This window comes from Salvelinus fontinalis, chromosome 21, assembly GCF_029448725.1.
Source record: "Salvelinus fontinalis isolate EN_2023a chromosome 21, ASM2944872v1, whole genome shotgun sequence".
In the NCBI taxonomy this organism is placed as follows: Eukaryota; Metazoa; Chordata; class Actinopteri; order Salmoniformes; family Salmonidae; genus Salvelinus; species Salvelinus fontinalis.
In genome coordinates this window covers 33,986,329-34,007,734 of record NC_074685.1, presented here as the reverse complement: position 1 = coordinate 34,007,734, position 21,406 = coordinate 33,986,329, and the positions used below count along the sequence as shown (strand labels likewise).

Genomic DNA, 21,406 nt, shown 5'->3' with positions numbered 1-21,406 from the left:
CGGAGTTCGCACCTTGAGGGGGGGGTTCTGTAACGGTCCTGACCTGTTTTATGTTGTTTTTGTATGTGTTTAGGTCAGGGCATGTGTTTTGGGTGGGCAGTCTATGTTATCTGTTTCTATGTTGGTTTTGGTTGCCTGGTATGGCTCTTAATTAGAGGCAGGTGTTTTGCGTTCTCCTCTAATTAAGAGTCATATTTAGGTAGGGTGTTCTCACTGTTTGTTTGTGGGTGATTGTCTCCTGTTTCTGTGTCAATGTTACACCATACGGGATTGTTTCGGTTTGTTCGTGCGTTTATGTAGTCTGTTCCTGTGTCGGCGTGCTTCGTGTATTTGTAAGTTCGTTTGTTCAGGTCTGTCTACATCGTTTTGTTATTTTGTTAGTTATATCAAGTATAGTTCGTAGTTTGGTCTGTTTTGTTTATTTAATAAATAATCATGTATTCACAACCCGCTGCGCCTTGGCTTGATCACTACACCTCCTCTTCTTATGAAGAGAGAGAGGAACGCCGTTACAGAAACAAAAGATTTCGCACACCATTAGCTATTTTTATGCCATATTGTTTAGAAATAGGAGTGGGAGTAAGAACAAACAGAATGCTTAAAAGGATTTAAAGTTTGACTCATGATTTGGATGCTCATGGTTTGATCCCCCCTGTCCCTTTAGAAATGACATGATCTTTTCAGTCATTATCATCATCTCTGCATGGTCTCTAATGCCGCAGAGGATCCATCTCCTCCCAAATGATGATTTGTCAAGTCTCACATACCGTGTATCTACACATGATCTTTTTCTGATGAGCTGGGAATAAAGAAACGAAATAATACTTAGTCATGGACATTGACGCTAGAAGTAGGGAAACGGAGATATCTAGTTAGCTGCATGCATTCAACCGAAATGTGTCTTCCACATTTAACCCAACTCCTCTGAATCAGAGCGGTACGGCGGACTGCCTTAATCCACATCTGGGAGCAGTTGTTTTGGGGGTTAACTGCCTTGCTCAAGGGCAGAACGGACAATTTTTCCAGCTTGGGGATTCAAACCAGTGACCATTCGGTTACTGACCCAACACTCTTAACCGCTAGGCTTCCTGCCGCCCAGGCGAAGTGATTTAATCCCTCACACACTTATGTCTCTGTGCGTATGTTTGGCAGACAGTTTATATGATGAGTAATGGTGTTGGTCTTTGTGTACCGAGGAAACGGCTGTTTCAGTGGAGCAGTGTAACGCGGCAGTGTGTCTTCGTGTTAATGTTCGCGACTAAGACTGTTAGAGAGGCGTGAAGAAGAGACAGCTTTATCTGTTTACTGTTTACCGTGTGTCTAAATCTCTCTTTTTTCTGTCTCCCTCCTTTCATCCTTCGTTTCCATCCGTTTATCATTTTCCAGCTCGAGGCGCTGAAACGGCAGAATTCCAAATTCCAGGAAGAACTCAGTCTCTCGCAGGAGCGGAGCAGCTCGGAAAACCAGCGCATCGGAAATCTGTGCAAGGAAATGTGAGTACGACCGAAGGTTATTATGCTTGCTCTTTGGGTGATCTAATCTGTGTGTGAATGGCTGAAACCAGCATATTGGAATGTTCAAGGAGAAATGGGAATTCCATACATGGACAAGCTGACCCTCGACCAACATGTCAGCTTCTTTGGCTCCAGGAGACACAGGAGGATTGTATGCTCTGTGGTTCTGTGGTGTTTCAGCGTGCGGGTAAAGACCAGCACATCAGAAGCCCGTGCAGGGAAACGTGAGAGGCTCATATCAAAGTCTTACTCAAATAAGTCATAGACTCATATATTTATCTCGCTCATGCAGCTTAGTCATGCTGATGATATGAGAGAGAGAGAGAGAGAGAGAGAGAGAGAGAGAGGGAGGGAGGGAGGGAGGGAGAGAGAGAGAGTTCACACTCTTAAAGCCAGTTTGTGACACCTGTGTGGGATCATACTCTGCAAAGTGTAGTCTTCTGGTATTAGAACGGTTGTTGATGTATCCCTAAAACCCAGTAGCCAGTGATGATGAAATACTTCCCTCTCATTAGACAGCAGCATGCTATGTACAGCTGCAGTATGTCGGGAGAAAGACTGGGCTTCTCTCTTTGTTATGATGAGCGTCATGCATGACCTAGGGTTCTATTTATAGGTCTGCGGACGTGTGTGTGTACACGTGCGTGTGCATGCCTTCATGTTTAACTTGTGTGTGTGTTGTGACACCCCCCCCCCCCCCCCCCCCCCCCCCCGTGTGAGTCATCAAAGCAACGGTCGTGACAGGCTGAATGACAGCAAGTACTTCATTATTCACTTTGTCCTGATTTCACTATTCTCTCCTCTCCTTCACTCATCCCTCTCTTCCTCCATCCTTTTAAACACAAGCGTTCCTCTTTCCTTCCGCCCATCAGAGACCAGGGAGTGTTACATAATCACAGCCTCTTCTCCTCGAACCGCTTGCCTCCAACATGGCCACTCCATGGGTCTCATAACCTCCATGACGTGTGCATTCGCACGTGTCTGCAAGAGCGAGAACGCTGGCATGTGTGTGTGTGTGTGTGTGTGTGTGTGTGTGTGTGTGTGTGTGTGTGTGTGTGTGTGTGTGTGTGTGTGTGTGTGTGTGTGTGTGTGTGTGTGTGTGTGTGTGTGTGTGTGTGTGTGTGTGTGTGAGAGCAGCTTTGTGCTGCCGGAGACATCTCGTCTGGGAGAACAGCTGCATCCGACCCAGTCAGTTTTCTGATCTCTTTGTGTGTGTTTTGGCTTGGTCTGTATTGTAAAGTCTATACACAGCTAGCAGTGGATTAGAGGGGGGAATTGGGGTTTTTCACTGGTTAATTATTGTATATTCTCTAAGGAGTAGAGTGCCTTTTCACTTCTCTCGGGTTACAACCTTTGGGAGTGTGTGTGTGTGTGTGTGTGTGTGTGTGTGTGTGTGTGTGTGTGTGTGTGTGTGTGTGTGTGTGTGTGTGTGTGTGTGTGGTGTGTGTGTGTGTGTGCGTGTGTGCGTATTAAATATCAGCCTCTCATATCACGCTTGGACAGCTTCAGATACAAAATGTAAGTTGGCACTATTGATATTTGTCAATCTGGGCCACATACATAGGCTTACGGTACGTGGCCTTCAGATTGCAGGCCTGCCTAAGAGTAGAGCAAAACAACTGGCTAGGTACTGCTCTGTTTCAGCCGATATGGGCAGCCTAGCTGTGTGGAGGAGAAGGTACTGCTCTGTTTCAGCCGATATGGGCAGCCTAGCTGTGTGGAGGAGAAGGTACTGCTCTGTTTCAGCCGATATGGGCAGCCTAGCTGTGTGGAGGAGAAGGTACTGCTCTGTTTCAGCCGTTATGGGCAGCCTAGCTGTGTGGAGGAGAAGGTACTGCTCTGTTTCAGCCGATATGGGCAGCCTAGCTGTGTGGAGGAGAAGGTACTGCTCTGTTTCAGCCGTTATGGGCAGCCTAGCTGTGTGGAGGAGAAGGTACTGCTCTGTTTCAGCTGATATGGGCAGCCTAGCTGTGTGGAGGAGAAGGTACTGCTCTGTTTCAGCCGTTCTGGGCAGCCTAGCTGTGTGGAGGAGAAGGTACTGCTCTGTTTCAGCTGATATGGGCAGCCTAGCTGTGTGGAGGAGAAGGTACTGCTCTGTTTCAGCTGATATGGGCAGCCTAGCTGTGTGGAGGAGAAGGTACTACTCTGTTTCAGCCGTTATGGGCAGCCTAGCTGTGTGGAGGAAAAGGTACTGCTCTGTTTCAGCTGATATGGGCAACCTAGCTGTGTGGAGGAGAAGGTACTGCTCTGTTTCAGCTGATATGGGCAGCCTAGCTGTGTGGAGGAGAAGGTACTGCTCTGTTTCAGCCATTATGGGCAGCCTAGCTGTGTGGAGGAGAAGGTACTGCTCTGTTTCAGCCGATATGGGCAGCCTAGCTGTGTGGAGGAGAATGTGCTGCTCTGTTTCAGCCGATATGGGCAGCCTAGCTGTGTGGTGGAGAAGGTACTGCTCTGTTTCAGCCGAAATGGGCAGCCTAGCTGTGTGGAGGAGAAGGTACTACTCTGTTTCAGCCGATATGGGCAGCCTAGCTGTGTGTTGGTGAAGGTGTCCTTGCATCAACAACCTTTGAAATATTTGAATCCTTTATGATGTGATGTTATTTATGGATTCAAATCAAGTCTTTTTAAATGTGTGTCAGTGACTGATGCTTTAGAGTGTGGCCAATGTGATTATGCCTCAGTTTGACACACAGAAGGGGATTTAGACTGGCCCATTTGCCACACATACTGAGAATTGGACATGACCTTTACACTCATCACTACTTAGCCATGACAACCCGTACCCGTACCAACATCACAGCCAAGCAGAGATACTGTGTGCTGTAAATGTATTTTTATTTATGTATACATTTGCTATCATTGATGTTGAACACACATTCTGATTGTCCTTTATTAGAAAGTGCCTCTAGACATGAATCATGTTGATTGTTATTGAGTCTCACAAATGTTGACTGACACTGAAAAGCAACCCTCGCCCTTCTCTCTTTCTCCCTTTCTCTCTCGCTCTCCTTCTCTCTCTCTCCCTCTCTCTCCCTTCTCTTTCTCTCCCTCTCTCGCCCTTCTCTCTCTCTCCCTCTCTCTCGCTCGCTCTCCCTCCATCTCTCTCCCTCCATTTCTCTCTCTCCCTTCTCTTTCTCTCTCTCTCTCTCTCTCTCCCTCTCTCTCGCTCTCCTTCCATCTCTCCCAGTGAGGAACTGAAGCTGAACAGTCATAAGTCTCAGTACCAGCAAGACATGAAAGACAGGTAAAACATTTATTACACATTCCTTATAGTATTTACAACACAATTTATTCGCTGCTGCCTTGGGAAGATAGCTGAGTGTAAACATATTGCACCATGCATCTGCTGCCTTGGTACAGTTTCTTTTCTATATCCATTAACGATCGACTTCAGTGTTTCTGATAGTGGAAGAAGTGTATGGATAGTGTATACAGTGCATTCGGAAAGTAATCGGACCCCTTGACTTTTTCCAAATTTTGTTACGTTACAGCCTTATTCAAAAATACTCCATAATGATAAAGCAAAAACAGGTTTTTAGAACTGTTTGCAAATGTATTAAAAAAATGTAAATTGAAATATTACATTTACATAAGTATTCAGACCCTTTACTCAGTACTTTGTTGAAGCACCTTTGGCAGTGATTACAGCCTCGAGTCTTATTGGGTATGACGCTACAAGCTTGTCACACCTGTATTTGGGGAGTTCTTCTCTGCAGATCCTCTTAAGCCCTGTCAGGTTGGATGGGGAGTATAGCTGCAAAGCTATTTTCAGGTCTCTCCAGAGATGGTCGATTGGGTACAAGTCCGGGCTCTGGCTGGGCCACTCAAGGACATTCAGAGACTTGTCCCGAAGCCACTCCTGCGTTGTCTTGGCTGTGTGCTTAGGGTCGTTATCCTGTTGGTAGGTGAACCTTCGCCTCAGTCTGAGGTCCTGAGCGCTTTGGAGCAGGTTTTCATCAAGGATCTCTGTGTACTTTGCTCCATTCATCTTTCCCTCGATCCTGACTGGTCACCACAACATGATGCTGCCACCACCATGCTTCACTGTAGTGATGGTGCCAGGTTTCCTCCAGACCTGACGCTTGGCATTCAGGCCAAAGAGTTCAATCTTGGTTTCATCAGACCAGATGATATTGTTTCTCATGGTCTAAGAGTCCTTTAGGTACCTTTTGGCAAACTCCAAGCGGGCTATCATGTGCCTTTTACTGAGGAGTGGCTTCCATCTGGTCACTCTACCATAAAGGCCTGATTGGATTGGTGGAGTGCTACAGAGATGGTTGTCCTTCTGGAATGTTCTCCCATCTCCACAGAGGAACTCTGGAGCTCTGTCAGAGTGACCATCGGGTTCTTGGTCACCTCCCTGACCAAGGTCCTTCTCCCCCGATTGCTCAGTTTGGCCTGGCAGCCAGCTTTAGGAAGAGTCTTGGTGTTTCCAAACTTCTTCCAATTAAGAATGATGGCGGCTACTGTGTTCTTGGGGACCTTCAATACTGCAGACATTTTTTGGTACCCTTCCCCAGATCTGTGCCTCCACACAATCCTCTCGGAGCTCTACAGACAATTCCTTCCACCTCGTGGCTTGGCTTTTGCTCTGACCTGCACTGTCAACTGTGGGACCTTATATAGACCGGTGTGTGCCTTTCTAAATCATGTCCAATCAATTGAATTTACCACAGATGGACTCCAATCAAGTTGTAGAAACATCTCAAGGATGATCTATGGAAACAGGATGCACCTGAGCTCAATTTTGAGTCTCATAGAAAAGGGTCTGAATACTTATGTCAATAAGGTATTTCTGTTATTTCAAAACATTTAAAAAAAATCTGTTTTCGCTTTGTCATTATGGGGTATTGTGTGTAGATTGATGAAAGAAAAAAACGATTTAAAATAATTTAGAATAGAATCATTGTCCTGCTGAAGCTGAAGCGCAGCTGGGTCATGCAGCAAGACAATGATCCAAAACACACAATCAAGTCTACATGAAAATGGCTAAAAAGCAACATATTAGAAGTTTTGTAATGGCGCCTTGTAAGGACCGACACCGGAGACGAGAAGCAGGTACAGGGAGAGCAAGACAGAAACAGCGTCAGCACACGGATACACAATGACAAACGACAATCACAGCAGCAGGGAACAGAGCTGGGGAACTGACAAATATAGGGGAGGTAATAAACTTGAAACTTTTGAGTCCAATAATCGCTGCTGTGTGTGACGGGGGGAAGGCAGGTGTGCGTAATGATGGTGGCAGGAGTGCGCAATGCTGGGCGCCTGCGAGCGCCAGGGGGAAGAGCGTAGCAGGCGTGACAGGCCTAGTCAAAATCCAGACCTAATCCCAATTGAGATGTTGTGGCAGGACTTGAAACGAGCCATTCATGCTTGGAAACCAACAAATGTTGCTGAGTTAAAGCAGAAATTCCTCCACAGTGATGTGAGAGACTGATCAAGAACTACAGGAAGTGTTTGGTTGCAGTCATTGCAGCTAAAGGTGGCACAACCAGTTACTGAGTGTAAGTGGGCAATTACTTTTTCACACAGGGGAATTGTATGTTACATAACTTTGTTAATTAAATAAATAAAATAAGTATCCATTTGTTTTTATTATTTGTAAACTCAAGTTCCCTTTATCTAATATTAGGTTTAGGTTGAAGATCTGCTAACATTCAGTATCAAAAATATGCAAGAATAGGGAAAATCAGAAAGGGGGCAAATACTTTTTCACGGCACTGTATATCCCTTTACTAACACTAGTAATGAGAGGAGAGAGATGGAGGGCAGGAAGGAAAGGAATGTTGAAGGGGAGAGGAGATAGAGGAGAAGAAGTTGGGGTGGGGAAGAGAGGAGAGGAAATGGGAGGAGACGAGAGGAGCAGAAGAGGTGGGAGGTTGGCATCAGAAAGGTTATTTAAACCAGAGAGAGATGATGAAAGCCTGAGAAAGGTTATGTAGAGCAGGACTAATCAGTCAGGAGAGATCAGTGGATAACTACCTTTTCAGGTGAATGTTTCACAGTCAGGCAGTCAGAAAAGAGACGTTATTCAGCAGCATTAATCCCTAGAAAAGTAGGCTATATATCTAGACTAGCATCTGTAGTAAAGACTTTGTTGAGGGGAAGACATCCAAGCTACATCTTTTGTGATTAACATGCTGACCAGAAAGCTTGCGCGCGTGTTGGTTTTGTACACCCACACCAGACGCCATCAGGACACGCAGGTTGATATATCAAAACGAACTTTGAACCAACTATATTCATTTGGGGACAGGTCGAAAAGCATAAGCATTGTTTCTAGTAATCTCTCCTCGAAAAGCATTAAACATTTATGTAAATTTAGCTAGCTAGCGTGTTGTTGCTAGATAATTTGTCCTTGGATATAAATATTGGGTTGTTATTTTACCTGAAATGCACAAGGTCCTCTACTCCGACAATTAATCCACAGATAAAAGGGTAAACCTAGTTAGTTCTAGTAATCTCTCCACCTTCAGTCTTCTTCATCTTCGGACTTCATATGGCGGTTGGCAACCAACTTTAAGGTGCATTACCACCACCAACTGGACTGGAGTGTGGACCTCAGTTCACCGTTCAATCTCCCACGTGGGTATATGCTCCTAAAAACCAATGAGGAGATGGGAGAGGCAGGACTTGCAGCGAGTGAAGCTTCACAAATAGAACCAACTTCTATTTTAGTGCCTGGCTACGCAGATGCTCGTTGACGTGCGCAAGCAGTGTGGGTGCAATGATTGAATAACATGTATGTGTACATTTATTTTGCAACGCACTCGACGCGAGCGGTGTGGTCAGCATGTGATTAAGGTTGTTGTTCCATGTGGATGTATTGGATCACGAGACCCAGGCAGGGTAATGCCATCAACCTTGGGCTTCCAAAGACAGGTTATTCACTGTGATCTGAATCCTGATAATGCCTTTTTGGATTTGGATTTCAACATCTGGATTTGTTGTGTTCTTTCAAACTTTGGCCCTAAACTTCCCAATGTTGTTATTGAGAAAGAGCTAGCTTCACTAGTCTTTAGTGAACCTTGTTCCAACGCCTTGAGTATCACAACTATTGTGTGAAGTATTTGATTATTTATTGTAAATCAAAAGTTTAAAAAATTGCAGTCAGAGACCTTCATCAGGCAGAAGTTTCTCACTGTACCCAAAGAGAAATGTACTGCACTGCTCCTGCCAGTCCCAGTGTGAGTGTGTGAGTTCTGTATTTAGCGGTTCTCTGCCTCTGCCCCCCCAGGGAAACTCTATCCAACCAGGAGACAGGGGAGGAGAGAAACTTCCAGAAGACAGATAAGGACAAGGAGCTGGAGACTCTGAGGAATGAGGTAAACATTCACACACAACTCTGGCAGACTCTGGGCCTTTTGATAAAAAAATTAAGAAAACTTGCATTGGGTCCTATGCTTTTTCTCTGGGCTGCCATACAACGGCTGTATCTCTATATTCGTTGAAACCTGTCTCTCTGTCTCCCTCTCCCTGTAGATTGTGGTGCTGCAAGGTGAGAACGCCATAGCCAAGACTCTGCAGTCTGCCGTTGAGGCGCTGGAGAGAGACAAGGCCCAACTACAGGGATGTGTCACCAGCCTGGAGCAGAGGCTCATGGGACAGCAGGCCTCCGAGGGAGGGGACAGTGGAATGCCTTCCTCAGGTGACGCAGTTCTGGACCAGCTGAGAGAAGAGAAGGAGTTTGCAGAGGGACAGGTATGATTCGCAATTAGTATTAAAATTGCATCATCTGCTTGTCACTTATACAGTATATAATTTGCATAGATAGATATCCGCACTTCCACCATTGTCTCACAGTCCACCCCACTCTTTCTTATATAAACTTGACTGTGGTCTCTCTTTCTTCTCTCCCTCCATTTATTTTCCTCCTTCAGATTAACTTCCTGAACAGTGTGATCGTGGACCTGCAGAGGAAGAACGAGGAGTTGAAGGTGAAGCTGAAGAAGATGGTTCTGGCTGAGTTCAACGGCGGCACTGACGGGTCAGTCTTATAACCTCTGAACCCAAACCCCAAACTTAGCCCTCAGTTACAGTTGTTGACAGACCCGTCAACATGCAATATTTTGCATTTCCCTAATCACTCTCTCTCTTCCTCTCTCTCTCGGTCTCTCCCTCTCTAGTTTGGAAGAGTGTGGATCTAAGAAGGACAAGAAGGCTCCTCCTCGTCTGTTCTGTGATATCTGTGACTGTTTCGACCTCCATGACACCGAAGATTGTCCGACCCAGGCCCAGAGCCCTGACTCAGTGCCCCACTCTTCCTTCAAGGGCAAGCCAGCCGACCAGCGTCCGTACTGCGACATCTGTGAGGCCTTTGGTCATTCCACAGAGTCCTGCCAAGATGACCAGACCTTCTAGACTCACTCTCATCCAAAGTATCCCACCCCTGCCCTGCACAGAACGCCAAACACCGACCAGACTCCCTCTGGGTTTTTATATCGTATTTATGTACGTCACCCACTGTCATAGTCCACTTAGGTAACTCAACAAAAAAAATCCCCCGCTCCCTAAGACTCTCCTATTACTTATACTACTTCCTCTCACTAACTAACTCTCCTCCCTCTCCAAATCTCCTTTCCTCGCTTTCCTCCTTCTCGCTAACTCTCCCCCCCCTCCCTGTCCAACTCTCCTTTCCTCGCTATCCTCCTTCTTGCTAACTCTCCTCACCCTCCCTCTCCTCCCTCTCGCTAACTCTCCTCCCCCTCCCTCTCCTCCCTCTCGCTAACTCTCCTCCCCCTCCCTCTCCTCCCTCTCGCTAACTCTCCTCCCCCTCCCTCTCCTCCCTCTCGCTAACTCTCCTCCCCCTCCCTCTCCTCCCTCTCGCTAACTCTCCTCCCCCTCCCTCTCCTCCCTCTCGCTAACTCTCCTCCCCGTCCCTCTCGCTAACTCTCCTCCCCCTCCTCCCTCTCGCTAACTCTCCTCCCCCTCCCTCTCCTCCCTCTCTCTAACTCTCCTCCCTCTCTCTAACTCTCCTCCCTCTAACTCCCTCTCCGACATGTAATATCCATGTTAGGAACTAAAGGAATTAGTCTTCTGTCATTAGTTCATGAAGGAATCATCTTCTGTTATTAGTTCATAAACGAATCATCTTCTGTTATTAGTTCATTCTTTTATGTTTTTTTGTTTTTTTTGGATACAGCATGGGTTGGGTTTTGACTTCAGTTCTCACAGGAAATAAACTTCCTATATGTAACCGGGCAAGAGGGTAGGCATTTGACGATGCAGACGTCCGTGAGGGTGAAGGGCCTGGATGCACCAGAGTGGTTCACTGCTAATAGCACAATTAATGATGAATGTTTCTCCAACACATTCCTGTCTTTCACATGTCACATTCCCGAGTCAGTGTGCTGTGTCCAGACCCTTACCCTTTTATTTATTTATTTAACCCTTATTTAACCAGGTGAGTTGACTGAGAACACATTCTCATTTACAGCAATGACCTGGGGAATAGTTACAGGGGAGAGGAGGGGGGGATGACTCTATGGATGTCCCCTCCACAAAGGGAACAGGGTAATACCACAGGACACACAGTCTACCTGTACTACCAGGTTGTGTTCAGCAGGCACAAAATGATAGAGGACATTTTGGAACTGAGGAGGTATTTTGGGAAATTCTCCACAAAAACGCACATGTTGTTTTAATGCCTACTGAACATCAACCTGGTGCTGGTGGCAGGCGCTCATCCAAACTAAGGCAACCGAACGCCAGCCACTTAACTTGTTGTTGCACTACTCACTTTAAAACTCCCTCTTAGAATCCAGGACACACTTAGAAACTGCCACGCTAAATGAAAAAACAAACGTATTGATTTGATAAGAAATGTCGAGACAGAAAACGACCTAGTAACTGTCACCTTTTATGTGCTGCCTGTGTATTTTATGCATTGTCTTTTAAAAACGGCCTGTCCTGTAATAGATATACGTGTACTAGAGCTATGTACCGAAGCACACAGTTTGGATCATATTGAATCGCCCGGTGTAACAAAGCTATGTATGATAGATCTATGTGACTAACCAATGACACCGGCCTTTGTAAATAACCATCAGAAGTTTTCTGAAAAACTAAATGTGCACAAGGTGCCATGGAAACAAAAATGATCTTTTAGGTGTATTTTATTTTTCTGCTCTGCTGATAGACTGACCCGCACGTTGTACGATAACGATGTACCGACTCCAGGGAACAAACGTAACGCACTTGTAATGATGTTATTAACTCTATAAGCACATTGTGGACTCTTTACTAAGTGACGTGACTGTTTAGTGCACTGTTTTCTATGTTTCAAATAACGTTAAGGCATCATCTATAAAGGCTTTATAAAGGGTTTGTTAATTGGTAGACTGTTATAAACCCTTTACAGATGAGGACCCTACTGTAAAGCGGTACTGGTTTTCTATGTTGTGTACAAAGTACAAAAATATTACAATAAAAACAAATACTCTACCTGTAGAATGTTGATTTCCTCTTATCATCTGATGATGTAAGTTATAGTCCAAAAATCAGTAGAGTTATGGGCTGGAACAAACAACCATGTTCCTTACACCTATCCAATCCATCCTTTCAGATCTACATGGAGTGTCCAGCGGGTCGTAGAGTTTGTTTCTGGACAAGACTCCTCTCTGCAGCCGCACAAACAAATACCACCAGCCCCCCACCCCCAAACTTACTAACCACACCAGGCTGTTTCCATCTCACAGACCAAGAAGTACAAGAACTGCTCATAATTAATTCATCCCCAGATACATTACCCCTGACAGGACGAGGGGAACTGTAATAACCCTCTCCATTTTTCATGAGTTCCCCTCAAATACAAGACAAGGAAAATAGTTTCACTGAAAAACAGGCCCCTAAAAGAGAAGGGGAAGTCTGTAGGGAAGGGAAGTGTTTGAGTGCAAACTGAAAGCCAGCTGCTACCTCAGATTGCCTTCCCTCTAAGTCTTTTGTGCTTCTCATTGGAGTACAACAAAGCATACGCATTAGGAAGATAAATCTGCAGGCCTCAATCCAAAATGAGTAGGAAGAATTGGTTATTTTGACATATAATTCCAACAGAAGAAAAATACAGAAACTTACCTATGTTGAAGAGTTCTTTAATCTAGTACTTGAGGTAATACGTCAGAAATCAATGGGCAACAGAAAACACACTGGGTAAAAAAACATTTTTGGGCTTTTTATTAATAAAACAAAACCATTGGACATGATCAAATCTGAGCACTAGCAATGGAATAAATAAGCAATATGGTCCCAAGAAAACAAGCATCTGACATGTTTTCTCAGCTCTTTATATACACAGTTCATATGAGTTAAACTAGAAGCATTAACCGGTTCAATCAGAACCAGGTGACAGCTAAAACATAATAAAAGATATCTAAAAAACGGAATGTTGTACATACTGCTCATCTAACTGTTCATGTCGATTACATAGCATCACGAGTACCAGCTCTGCTGGACTGTAAATGAGGTATATGCTAAGCCGTCCTCGGTCTCCACTGAAATGTCATTTCATTTCTCTCTATTGAACTGATGTTTGGATGTGTGTATCCACTGATAAACAGTGGGTCAGACAGGCTCATGCTCTGAGATTCCCATGTCTGCATCATCTGCCATCTGAACTCATTGATTTCCGGGGAAATAAACGTTTATTGATTGATGAAGTCAACCGAACCAAAAAATACATAAATAGGTTTGAGGATTTTTTTAGTTGACAGATGTGCGAGTATGCGTTCCTTCCTCTATCCTGAAGTTAGGTTGCGACCCACAGAGAGCACCTTGAATGAGGATCTGAGCACCTTGAATGAGAATCTGAGCCACAGTTTGAACTACAAGACTGACTGGACACTGAGGGGAGGTAATGAAAGGTGATACACGTAGTAGTACATTTAAACTACCGCCATGGCAATGAAGACTCATAAAAACGGTCATTGTTGTTGACCAAGTGGGAATTTAGCCTGGACACCAACATGTTTCTGTCAAACTCCTCAACACTTTTGTAGTCGTCATGCCTTTTGACAGGAAAGAAGCAGGGAAGAGAAACTGACTGACACCCAGGCTCGTGGGAAGCTGCGGACTCCCTCAAAGTCAATTCTTCTTTCAGATATTTGCAGAATGCAGTTTTGTATAGTACATCTTGTCTTTCTAACAGTAACCAATGTGAAACAGAAACTGTTTATAGTTGAATGTAAATGCTGAATAAAATCATTAGCGTCAGCTCAATGTTAAAACCACAAGGTAAATAAAAACATGGTACAATAAAAAAGTAGTTAAAAACAGTTTGACCTACCAAGTACGTTATCCCATAATAATCAAATCCCACCCTTCGATAAAACCTACATATGCTACAAGCCTGTCCTCGCGAAAAAATAAACGTGACCAGAACCACTGTTGTTCTCCCTCTAGAAAACAAAGCAAGTTAAATAAAACTAAAATAACAAACTGACAGAAATCCACACCCAGCACAGCAGCAGTAAAACCATACTGCCGTGCCATATTTGTGACATTACACCTTAACAGTGCATTGACCCTCCTGGGCTAAACAACCCAAAAACTAAACAACTTGGAAACTGTCCTAAACAAACACCGGAACAACCGAAGGCGAGTTAGGGGGAGGTTTGACGTGGCTCCTGGGTTAGAAGATGAGAGCTACAGATCTAGGATCAGTCTACCTTCCCTTGCATCCTAATTTTAACCATCAGGGGGGAAAACATAGAAACTAAACCTTAGATCACTGTCTAGGGTAAACTTCATCCTACTCTGTTAGCATGTGGTGCCAGCGTAGAATGTGAAGTCCCATATTGTCAGTGTGTTTGCGTCACAGGTGCAGGTCAGTGTTTCTCTTCTGGGAAGAGCTGGGCTCACAGCGCAACCCCTGGCCATGGAGGGGATAACAGGCTGGTTCATAGAACTACTCGTGGCATTAGTGAGGGAGTGAGTGTGGAAGAAGAGGAGGAGGGAAGAAGGCTTAGTGGAGGGAGATAAAGTCCTTTCTCCCTCTGCTCGGAGGAGTGTTAGGGGCTACGGGGGAGGAAGAAAGGAAGGGAGGAAGAAGATAGAGAAGGATGCAGCGCGTCTATTTCTCCTCGTAGTCCTGAGATGGAGACTCCTCCTTGCTCTTCTTACTGGGAGGAGCCTCTTCCTCCTGTTCCTGCCAGCACAGAAACACAAACACACAGTCAGATATGGGTGTTTTAGCTAAAACAAGGCTGTACCAGCTTGTCTCTGCTAACATACATTTTTTACATTTTAGTCATTTAGCAGACGCTATTTTCCAGAGCGACTTACAGGATCAATTAGGGTTAAGTGCCTTGCTTAAGGGCACATCGACAGATTTTTCACCTAGTCGGCTCAGGGACTCGAACCAGCGAGCTTCGGTTGCTGGACCAACACTCTAACAGATAGGCTACTTGCCGCCCACAAACATACAAACAACTACACAACTACAGCTGATAAGGTTATTGGTTTATCTATTTATTTAGAAATGTGGGCGGGATAAAAACCCTTAAATTAATAATCTGGTTTCCAGGAGGTCCTCAGGCCACTCATCTTCTTCACGGAGGAAGAGTAGAACATACAGTATAGTAGAACAGAGTACCTGAGTGGCTTCGCGGCTGTCTGAGGTGTCCTTGTCTCCTGAGGACGTCTGTCTGCTGTCTCTCTTGTCCCTCTGTCCTCTCTCTGAGCCCTCCGTGGACAGGTTGCTCTTCGCTGCACCACAAACACATTAACGCACGACATGAATCACCAAGTAAACCTGTCAGATCTGTTACTGTTGAATGACTGCTTTTGACCATCAATTACAAGACATTCTGCTACAAGACATTCTAATGTTGAGTATCCATACGTTCCCCTTTTATTTTCTACAAACAACTCAAGTCAAGGGATACTGGAAAGGAATTCTAAACCCGTTGATGCCACTGTGTGGTAATATGCATTAGTTACAAATGTTCAGCAACAAAGGTATAACTGGGGAGGAGTATTACATATAGGGCTACTAGAGAGAGGGGTAGAGAGAAAGAGAGAGGGATAGAGAGAAAGAGAGTGGGTAGAGAGAAAGAGAGAGGGGTAGAGAGAAAGAGAGAGGGGTAGAGAGAAAGAGAGGGGTAGAGAGCAAGAGAGGGGTAGAGAGCAAGAGAGGGGTAGAGAGAGAGTTCTATTTTGCACCAGTCTGAGAGGTCTCTTGTTAGTAGGGGGTGAAGATGGAGGGTTGGCAGTTGAAGCCCTGAGGGTTTGGTCACAGCTGAACTCTCTCTCTATATCCTTCTCTCTCCCCCTCTCAGCGTGATGAGTCCCTGAGTACTGCCCTGTGACTTCAGGCCTAACCAGCTAACCAAACAGGAATTGAATATACACTGTTCTTCTAAACCCTGCCATTAGCTTCACCTATCCAGTTCTATTAGAAGTGTCTAAGGAAAGGGCCACAATACGAGGGGATTTCAGGGTTGGCAATTGTCCGTGATACCCCCGTTGTTAGTGGTGGTGGTGGGTGTGTGTGCGCATGTCTCACTCCTCTTGCTGTCAGGGCTCTGGTCGCTCTTGGCCTCACTGCTGTCGCCGTGGGATACGGCAGAGGGTTCGGGGGCGGGGCTAGTGCTGCAGCTGGTTTCCTGTTTGACAGGGGAGGAGTCGGCGATGGAACTCTGGTTACTGTTGTCGTCTGAGAGAGAGAAGGAGAGAGAGATGGGCTTTTAATTTGGTTTACCTTTCAATTCCATTCTGGGTCCACAGGCATACATACCGACCCACACACCGGGTGTTAAGTGTCCTACAGAGTTCAAAGCTGCAGAGCCACATGGTTTATTGTGAGACACAGCCGTGACTAGTTTATCAGCCAATGAAATGAGGTTACTAATTAAGTGATAATGCCCAAGAAGCCGGTGCTTGGAGGATATATTGGCACGGGTGTAGTTAGGCCCGAAACGGCTGGCTAACCGTGCCAATATATCATCCAAACACCGGCTTCGAAGGCATTATCACTTTTATACAATGGGTTACTAACATATTCAAACAATGATTGACATATTTTCCATAAAAACATGAATTTGATGAATTTATTCATACTATTTCATCCTTCCATGAGATATAGTCCCGACACAAATCTAAGGTTCCTACCCAAGCCGGCTGGAAGTTTGTTCTATTGGTTCGGTTGCCAGAGACGCGACCCAGTCATTAAGTCTTTTTGTTGTTCTGTATCTATGGACGTTCCAAATGTTCCATTGCCATACTGGCTGGCAACATTCTTATCCCTATCTTGCAAGTTAGCCAGCCAACTACGGCTAACTCACGGTCACGTCAAATAATGCGGCTTGAACAGCAAAGTAACTGCATTTGCCTTTGTTTAAGCTTTCTAGAGACATTTATTTGGAAACATCCATAAGAATGAGCTAATGACGCGTGATTTCACCTGGCATAGAAAATGTGCTCTCTCATCAGGACACTGTTGTTCAGAGGAGCTAGCCAACCACACAGCTAACACAATCACTTCAGAAGACTGACTGTCTGTCTCGTCCCGACATTCATTACTATGGGACAGCTAGAGATCGAATTTTAAATGTCGGAGGGACAGACAGCAAGATTCATACAAATCTCCATGGTAAAAACCAAATGCTAGTCTAAAAGAAATGTGAGATAATTTTCATAGTGGAGATCAAGTTTATAAATTGCTGGGCCGGGCTGATGAGACAATGGATTGCGCAGTGAGATGGAACAGAGTAAATAGGCATTTTAACGTCATAGATTTCGCTGGTGGTAACTTGTGTAATAGACACCGGCTGGAATGCGGTTGTAACCAATCGGCATCCAGGATTAGACCTACCCGTTGTATAAATCTGTAATAATGGACCGTTCGTCAGAGTATGGCAGCTATGGACTCTGAATTGAGCATTACTCACCATGCATGTCCATCATCCCAGGAGAAGAGCTGTTCTCAGGTGTGGTCAATTCTGACCCATACTTCTCATCCTTCCCCTTCTTCTTCTTCTTACTCTTCTGCAAGACAACAGGCGGGGGGTAGAAATACTGGTTACATACAACACAGTGACGTGATGCGTGTTTGAAGAGGTGCTTAGAGAATTCCTGTAAAAGAAATATCTACTGAACTTTAATGTGGCTGATGTGTGTGTGTGTGTGTGTGTGTGTGTGTGTGTGTGTGTGTGTGTGTGTGTGTGTGTGTGTGTGTGTGGGAGGAGGGGTTACATACATCATCTGCTGATTTGGGCTCAGTCACTGGAACCCACTTGAAGATCCTCAGGGATGTGTCTCCTACGGTCACCCATTTCTTCTCCCTGATAAACACAAACAGGTTTAGAATGAATTGAATGGTTCACTTCAATTCCCATTCAATGTTTCTTTAGTGATATCAACTGGACCAGTGGTACACGCAAAACACCATAAAGAAAAAAGTCAGACAGACACAAGAACACGTAGTCACAGACTATAGTAAGACAAGTAAATACAATTTGATTGATTGATTAATAGAATAACGGTTCCCAGTGGTGATTTTAGCATGTAAATCTTGGTGGGTAAACAATACATTAATTGCACTATACCATTGCTACACCTGGCTATCAACGGAGCCTTGTCTGACAGCGAAACAGTTGATTTAGCTTCATTTACTGCCTTGAAAAAAAACATAGCTGATATGGCTGACTTGCTTAAACAAATGTGATTTCTACTGACAATTGAGATGTACTAACTATGGCATAAGGGGGCGACAAGCGGATAAGAGGCAATCCGTAATTTCGATTAAGACATTAATGAGCGAGTTAGGACGGACGTAGTCAATATAACTATTTGTTCAGCACTTTTGAAATGTACAGCGACAGAATTCAGAGCATGGGCCATTCTTACAGTGTTCTCCCTGTACACCAAGTCAGAACCGTAGGATAAATAAAGGGGGTATATAAGCAGACAATGAAAGCTCTTACAATATTCGATGATTACATTTCTCAAAAACAGGTTATAGGCTACATGTGGACCACCAAGTCAGAACAGTAGGCGAAATTAAGAGGTGAAAATAGACCAAATTATTAGGGTGAGGCACATGGGCTACTAAAGGCTAACTTAAGTGATAATGCCCGAGAAGCCGGTGTTTGCTGGATATATTGGCACGGGTGTTGTTAGGCCTGAGACAAAGTATTACTTTCTTAGCTACAGTATACATATCTCCCTGGCATATTACATCATTTATGCAGCAGCATACAAGAGATGTTTGGACTCACCTTGTTGTGCTGTGCTCACTTGAACAGGAAGGTGGCACGGCGGTCGTTCCTGGGCAAATTTGTCATCAAACTTTGTCATCAAAGTCTGGCATTCTCTGGATTTATGGTGCTTTCAAGAGAACTGGGAACTCGAAGAAAAAAAAAGGTTGAATCATGATGACGTCAGTGATCTTCAGGTCGTAGCTCTAGAAAGAGGCCCGAGTTCCCGATTTACAATTCCGAGTTTGATGAAAGTTTAAGACGTATTTGACCAGTTTTAGCTAGTTTTGTCCGAGTTCCCAGTTGTCTTGAACTCACTAAAGTCAGATTTTGCAGATCTGAGTTAACAGTTGTTTTGGCCGCAGCACAAATCATGCTTCATTGACAGCATGGTCAATGTTGAATGTTTATAATTTTAAACTAGGAAAAGAGACCCTTAATCTTAGACTTGGGAACACAGAGCCACTCCACTGAATAGCAGGCTAATGATTGATTTGCAATGCTCACAGTTAGCCACTGATTCCTTCCAAAGCACTCATTGTTGAATTTGCGAATTCCAGCTTGTTGTGTAATGTTTGTCTAATGGCCGATGTGCACCGATACGTTTTATCTATAATTTCTCTTCATTATTTCTCTTCACATGACAATGATTAAATACGATTTGCCAGTAGATTGTCAACTTGATTCATGATGATGACTGCTAGCTAAGATTTTGAAAGTATAATGTTGACATGATCAGTCCAATCAAAGTTACTGTAGATATAATGTGATTTGACATAATTTTATCTGTGGCCAATGACCTTGAGCCTTCTTGGATGGGCACTTCTAATGTAACTCTATGGCAGCACCCGAGGGGCTAGAATTTTAGAGCTCTACCCTTAGACTTGGCGGTGACGTAGTGTCCCCATTAGTGACAGAACACTGAGCCAATCACGGCGTAATGCGCCATATTTTCTGCTGGCTTGCCCCACCACCACAGAAAGCACTGAGCTAGACTGAAACACCTGCATTTTGGAGCTGCCTTACTCAAGAAAACAAAAAAAGACATGTTTGTATGCGGCTTTATTAACTCAAAGATATATATATTTTTTTTTTTACATTGCTTGCAAAATTATATGTGACACGGATTAATGCCAAAAAATATTACTTTATTTTTTGCTATAAATGTGGGGCTCTGCTCTGATGGTTCCCATCCCTCCTAGTTAAAACCAATATGAGGCCTTTTTGCGTAATAATAATAAAACAGTAATTGAATTTGTGCACTAGCATGTGATTCGATATGAATGTGGGCCTATTACAATTGAAACTAGAAATAGTTTTGATTCAACAGGTAGAGACACAATTGAAACAAATATGAAAACAAACTTTAGTAGGCTATTAGAATGTTTTAATTATTTTCTTCTTGAAGGTTTCCTGGTTGTAATTTGCAAATAGCCTTCAATGTGTCCCTATCGCTTTTTAACAGTGAGCTTTCAATTGGTTAGCAGATTTACTTAATAATGGAGACACTAGCGCAGAATCTCAATTTTATTCAGAAAGTAAACGATTCAAACTAATCCACTGTTGAAAATAAATGGTACATTGATAGAAAGTAATTAATTAACATCATTTCATATATAAAAAAAATATAAAATATAAAATGTTATATTTGTAAAACCGGACTAATTGCGTGTTCAGTCAAACATGAGTAGTCCCTCTCCCAGCCCCCACGCGCAATCTCTATTTGACCTAAAGGGCGACTCGAAGCGCTTAATTTAAAACTCCAGACGGTCTGAAAAGTACTCCGACTCTAGAGCGCACTAGTCGTAGCCTATAGTCCCGAAGTATGTTTTTGAAGGATTTGCGTTGAGTCGGCGTTCTGAAACAGTCGGCTCTCTTCCCTCTCCGCTACTACAACGGCCAGGAAAAAAGGAATGGCTTCATGTGACTGCAACGAAATGGCTTCTGGGTTCAACCCACATTAAACCTTGGTGGAAAATTATCTAAAATCATTGGGATCTGGTTTGTAGACGATTAGATATACGTAGTCGCGCGCACCTGAGTAGAGAATCTGTCCTAAATTCCCTTAAAATATGTGCCGCCTTTCAGTTGCATTCTCGCTCGTTCTCTCCCCTCACCCCCACCCCCACCCCCAACAAGCAAGGCTTTTCCTCATGTTAGGTAACGAGTGTTTTTTCCCTCTTTCTTACCATTTCCGTACTTTCTCAATCGCGGCCATAACCCGCTTGATGTCATCTTTCGCCCTGCTCCGGGTCTCCGCTCGGACCGACCTGCCCGACATTGCCGCGGTTGGAAGGCTAGAATATTTTTAAAACTCGCCGGCAGTTCAGACACAATCAGTACAGGCACGCTCAGTACAGAGCCAGCGCGCCTGCGCCGATTGGAGAGGAGAGAGGCGAGTAGAGGCCGCAGCTGCAGAGAGTCGCCCTGTTTCCCCGCTGTGATCCACACAGGAGAACAAAGCGACACAAACTCAACTACGGAAAACTATGCCTAAAACCTATTTGCTGGAGAAAATAATCTTGCTACAACAACAAAGTAAATCTCTCATGGTGTAGCAATATAGGTGTATGCCGAAATGTACGTGTTTCTATGCATAGACTAGATAATAAACGAGGTTAAACTTGAACCACACACAATAGTCTTCTAGACTCAAAAAGACCACAACAATTATTTGAGGCATCCTTTACAAAATTG

The 21,406-nt window shown here is 44.3% G+C and overlaps 2 protein-coding genes across 3 annotated transcripts in view; one reads left to right on the top strand and one right to left on the bottom strand.

Moving 5' to 3' along the window:
• LOC129818738 (CAP-Gly domain-containing linker protein 1-like) overlaps positions 1 to 11,960 on the top strand; it is a 38,693-nt gene extending 26,733 nt beyond the window's left edge. For both annotated transcript variants that reach the window (XM_055874919.1, XM_055874917.1), the window contains 6 exons: positions 1,387 to 1,493; positions 4,702 to 4,758; positions 8,755 to 8,842; positions 9,000 to 9,218; positions 9,398 to 9,504; positions 9,644 to 11,960. In XM_055874919.1, the coding sequence (XP_055730894.1) occupies positions 1,387 to 1,493; positions 4,702 to 4,758; positions 8,755 to 8,842; positions 9,000 to 9,218; positions 9,398 to 9,504; positions 9,644 to 9,878 (813 nt within the window). In that variant the 3' untranslated portion in view covers positions 9,879 to 11,960. The remainder of the gene's footprint in view (positions 1 to 1,386; positions 1,494 to 4,701; positions 4,759 to 8,754; positions 8,843 to 8,999; positions 9,219 to 9,397; positions 9,505 to 9,643) is intronic.
• Positions 11,961 to 12,672: 712 nt separating this feature from the next.
• On the bottom strand, positions 12,673 to 21,077 carry LOC129818739 (B-cell CLL/lymphoma 7 protein family member A-like). Its single transcript, XM_055874920.1, has 6 exons — positions 20,899 to 21,077; positions 17,710 to 17,794; positions 17,402 to 17,498; positions 16,018 to 16,167; positions 15,106 to 15,218; positions 12,673 to 14,658 (listed from the first exon to the last, which is right to left on the bottom strand). The coding sequence occupies exons 1-6, from the start codon at positions 20,988 to 20,990 to the stop codon at positions 14,584 to 14,586; spliced, it is 612 nt and encodes a 203-aa protein (XP_055730895.1). The 5' UTR covers positions 20,991 to 21,077; the 3' UTR covers positions 12,673 to 14,583.
• Positions 21,078 to 21,406: the final 329 nt, after the last annotated feature.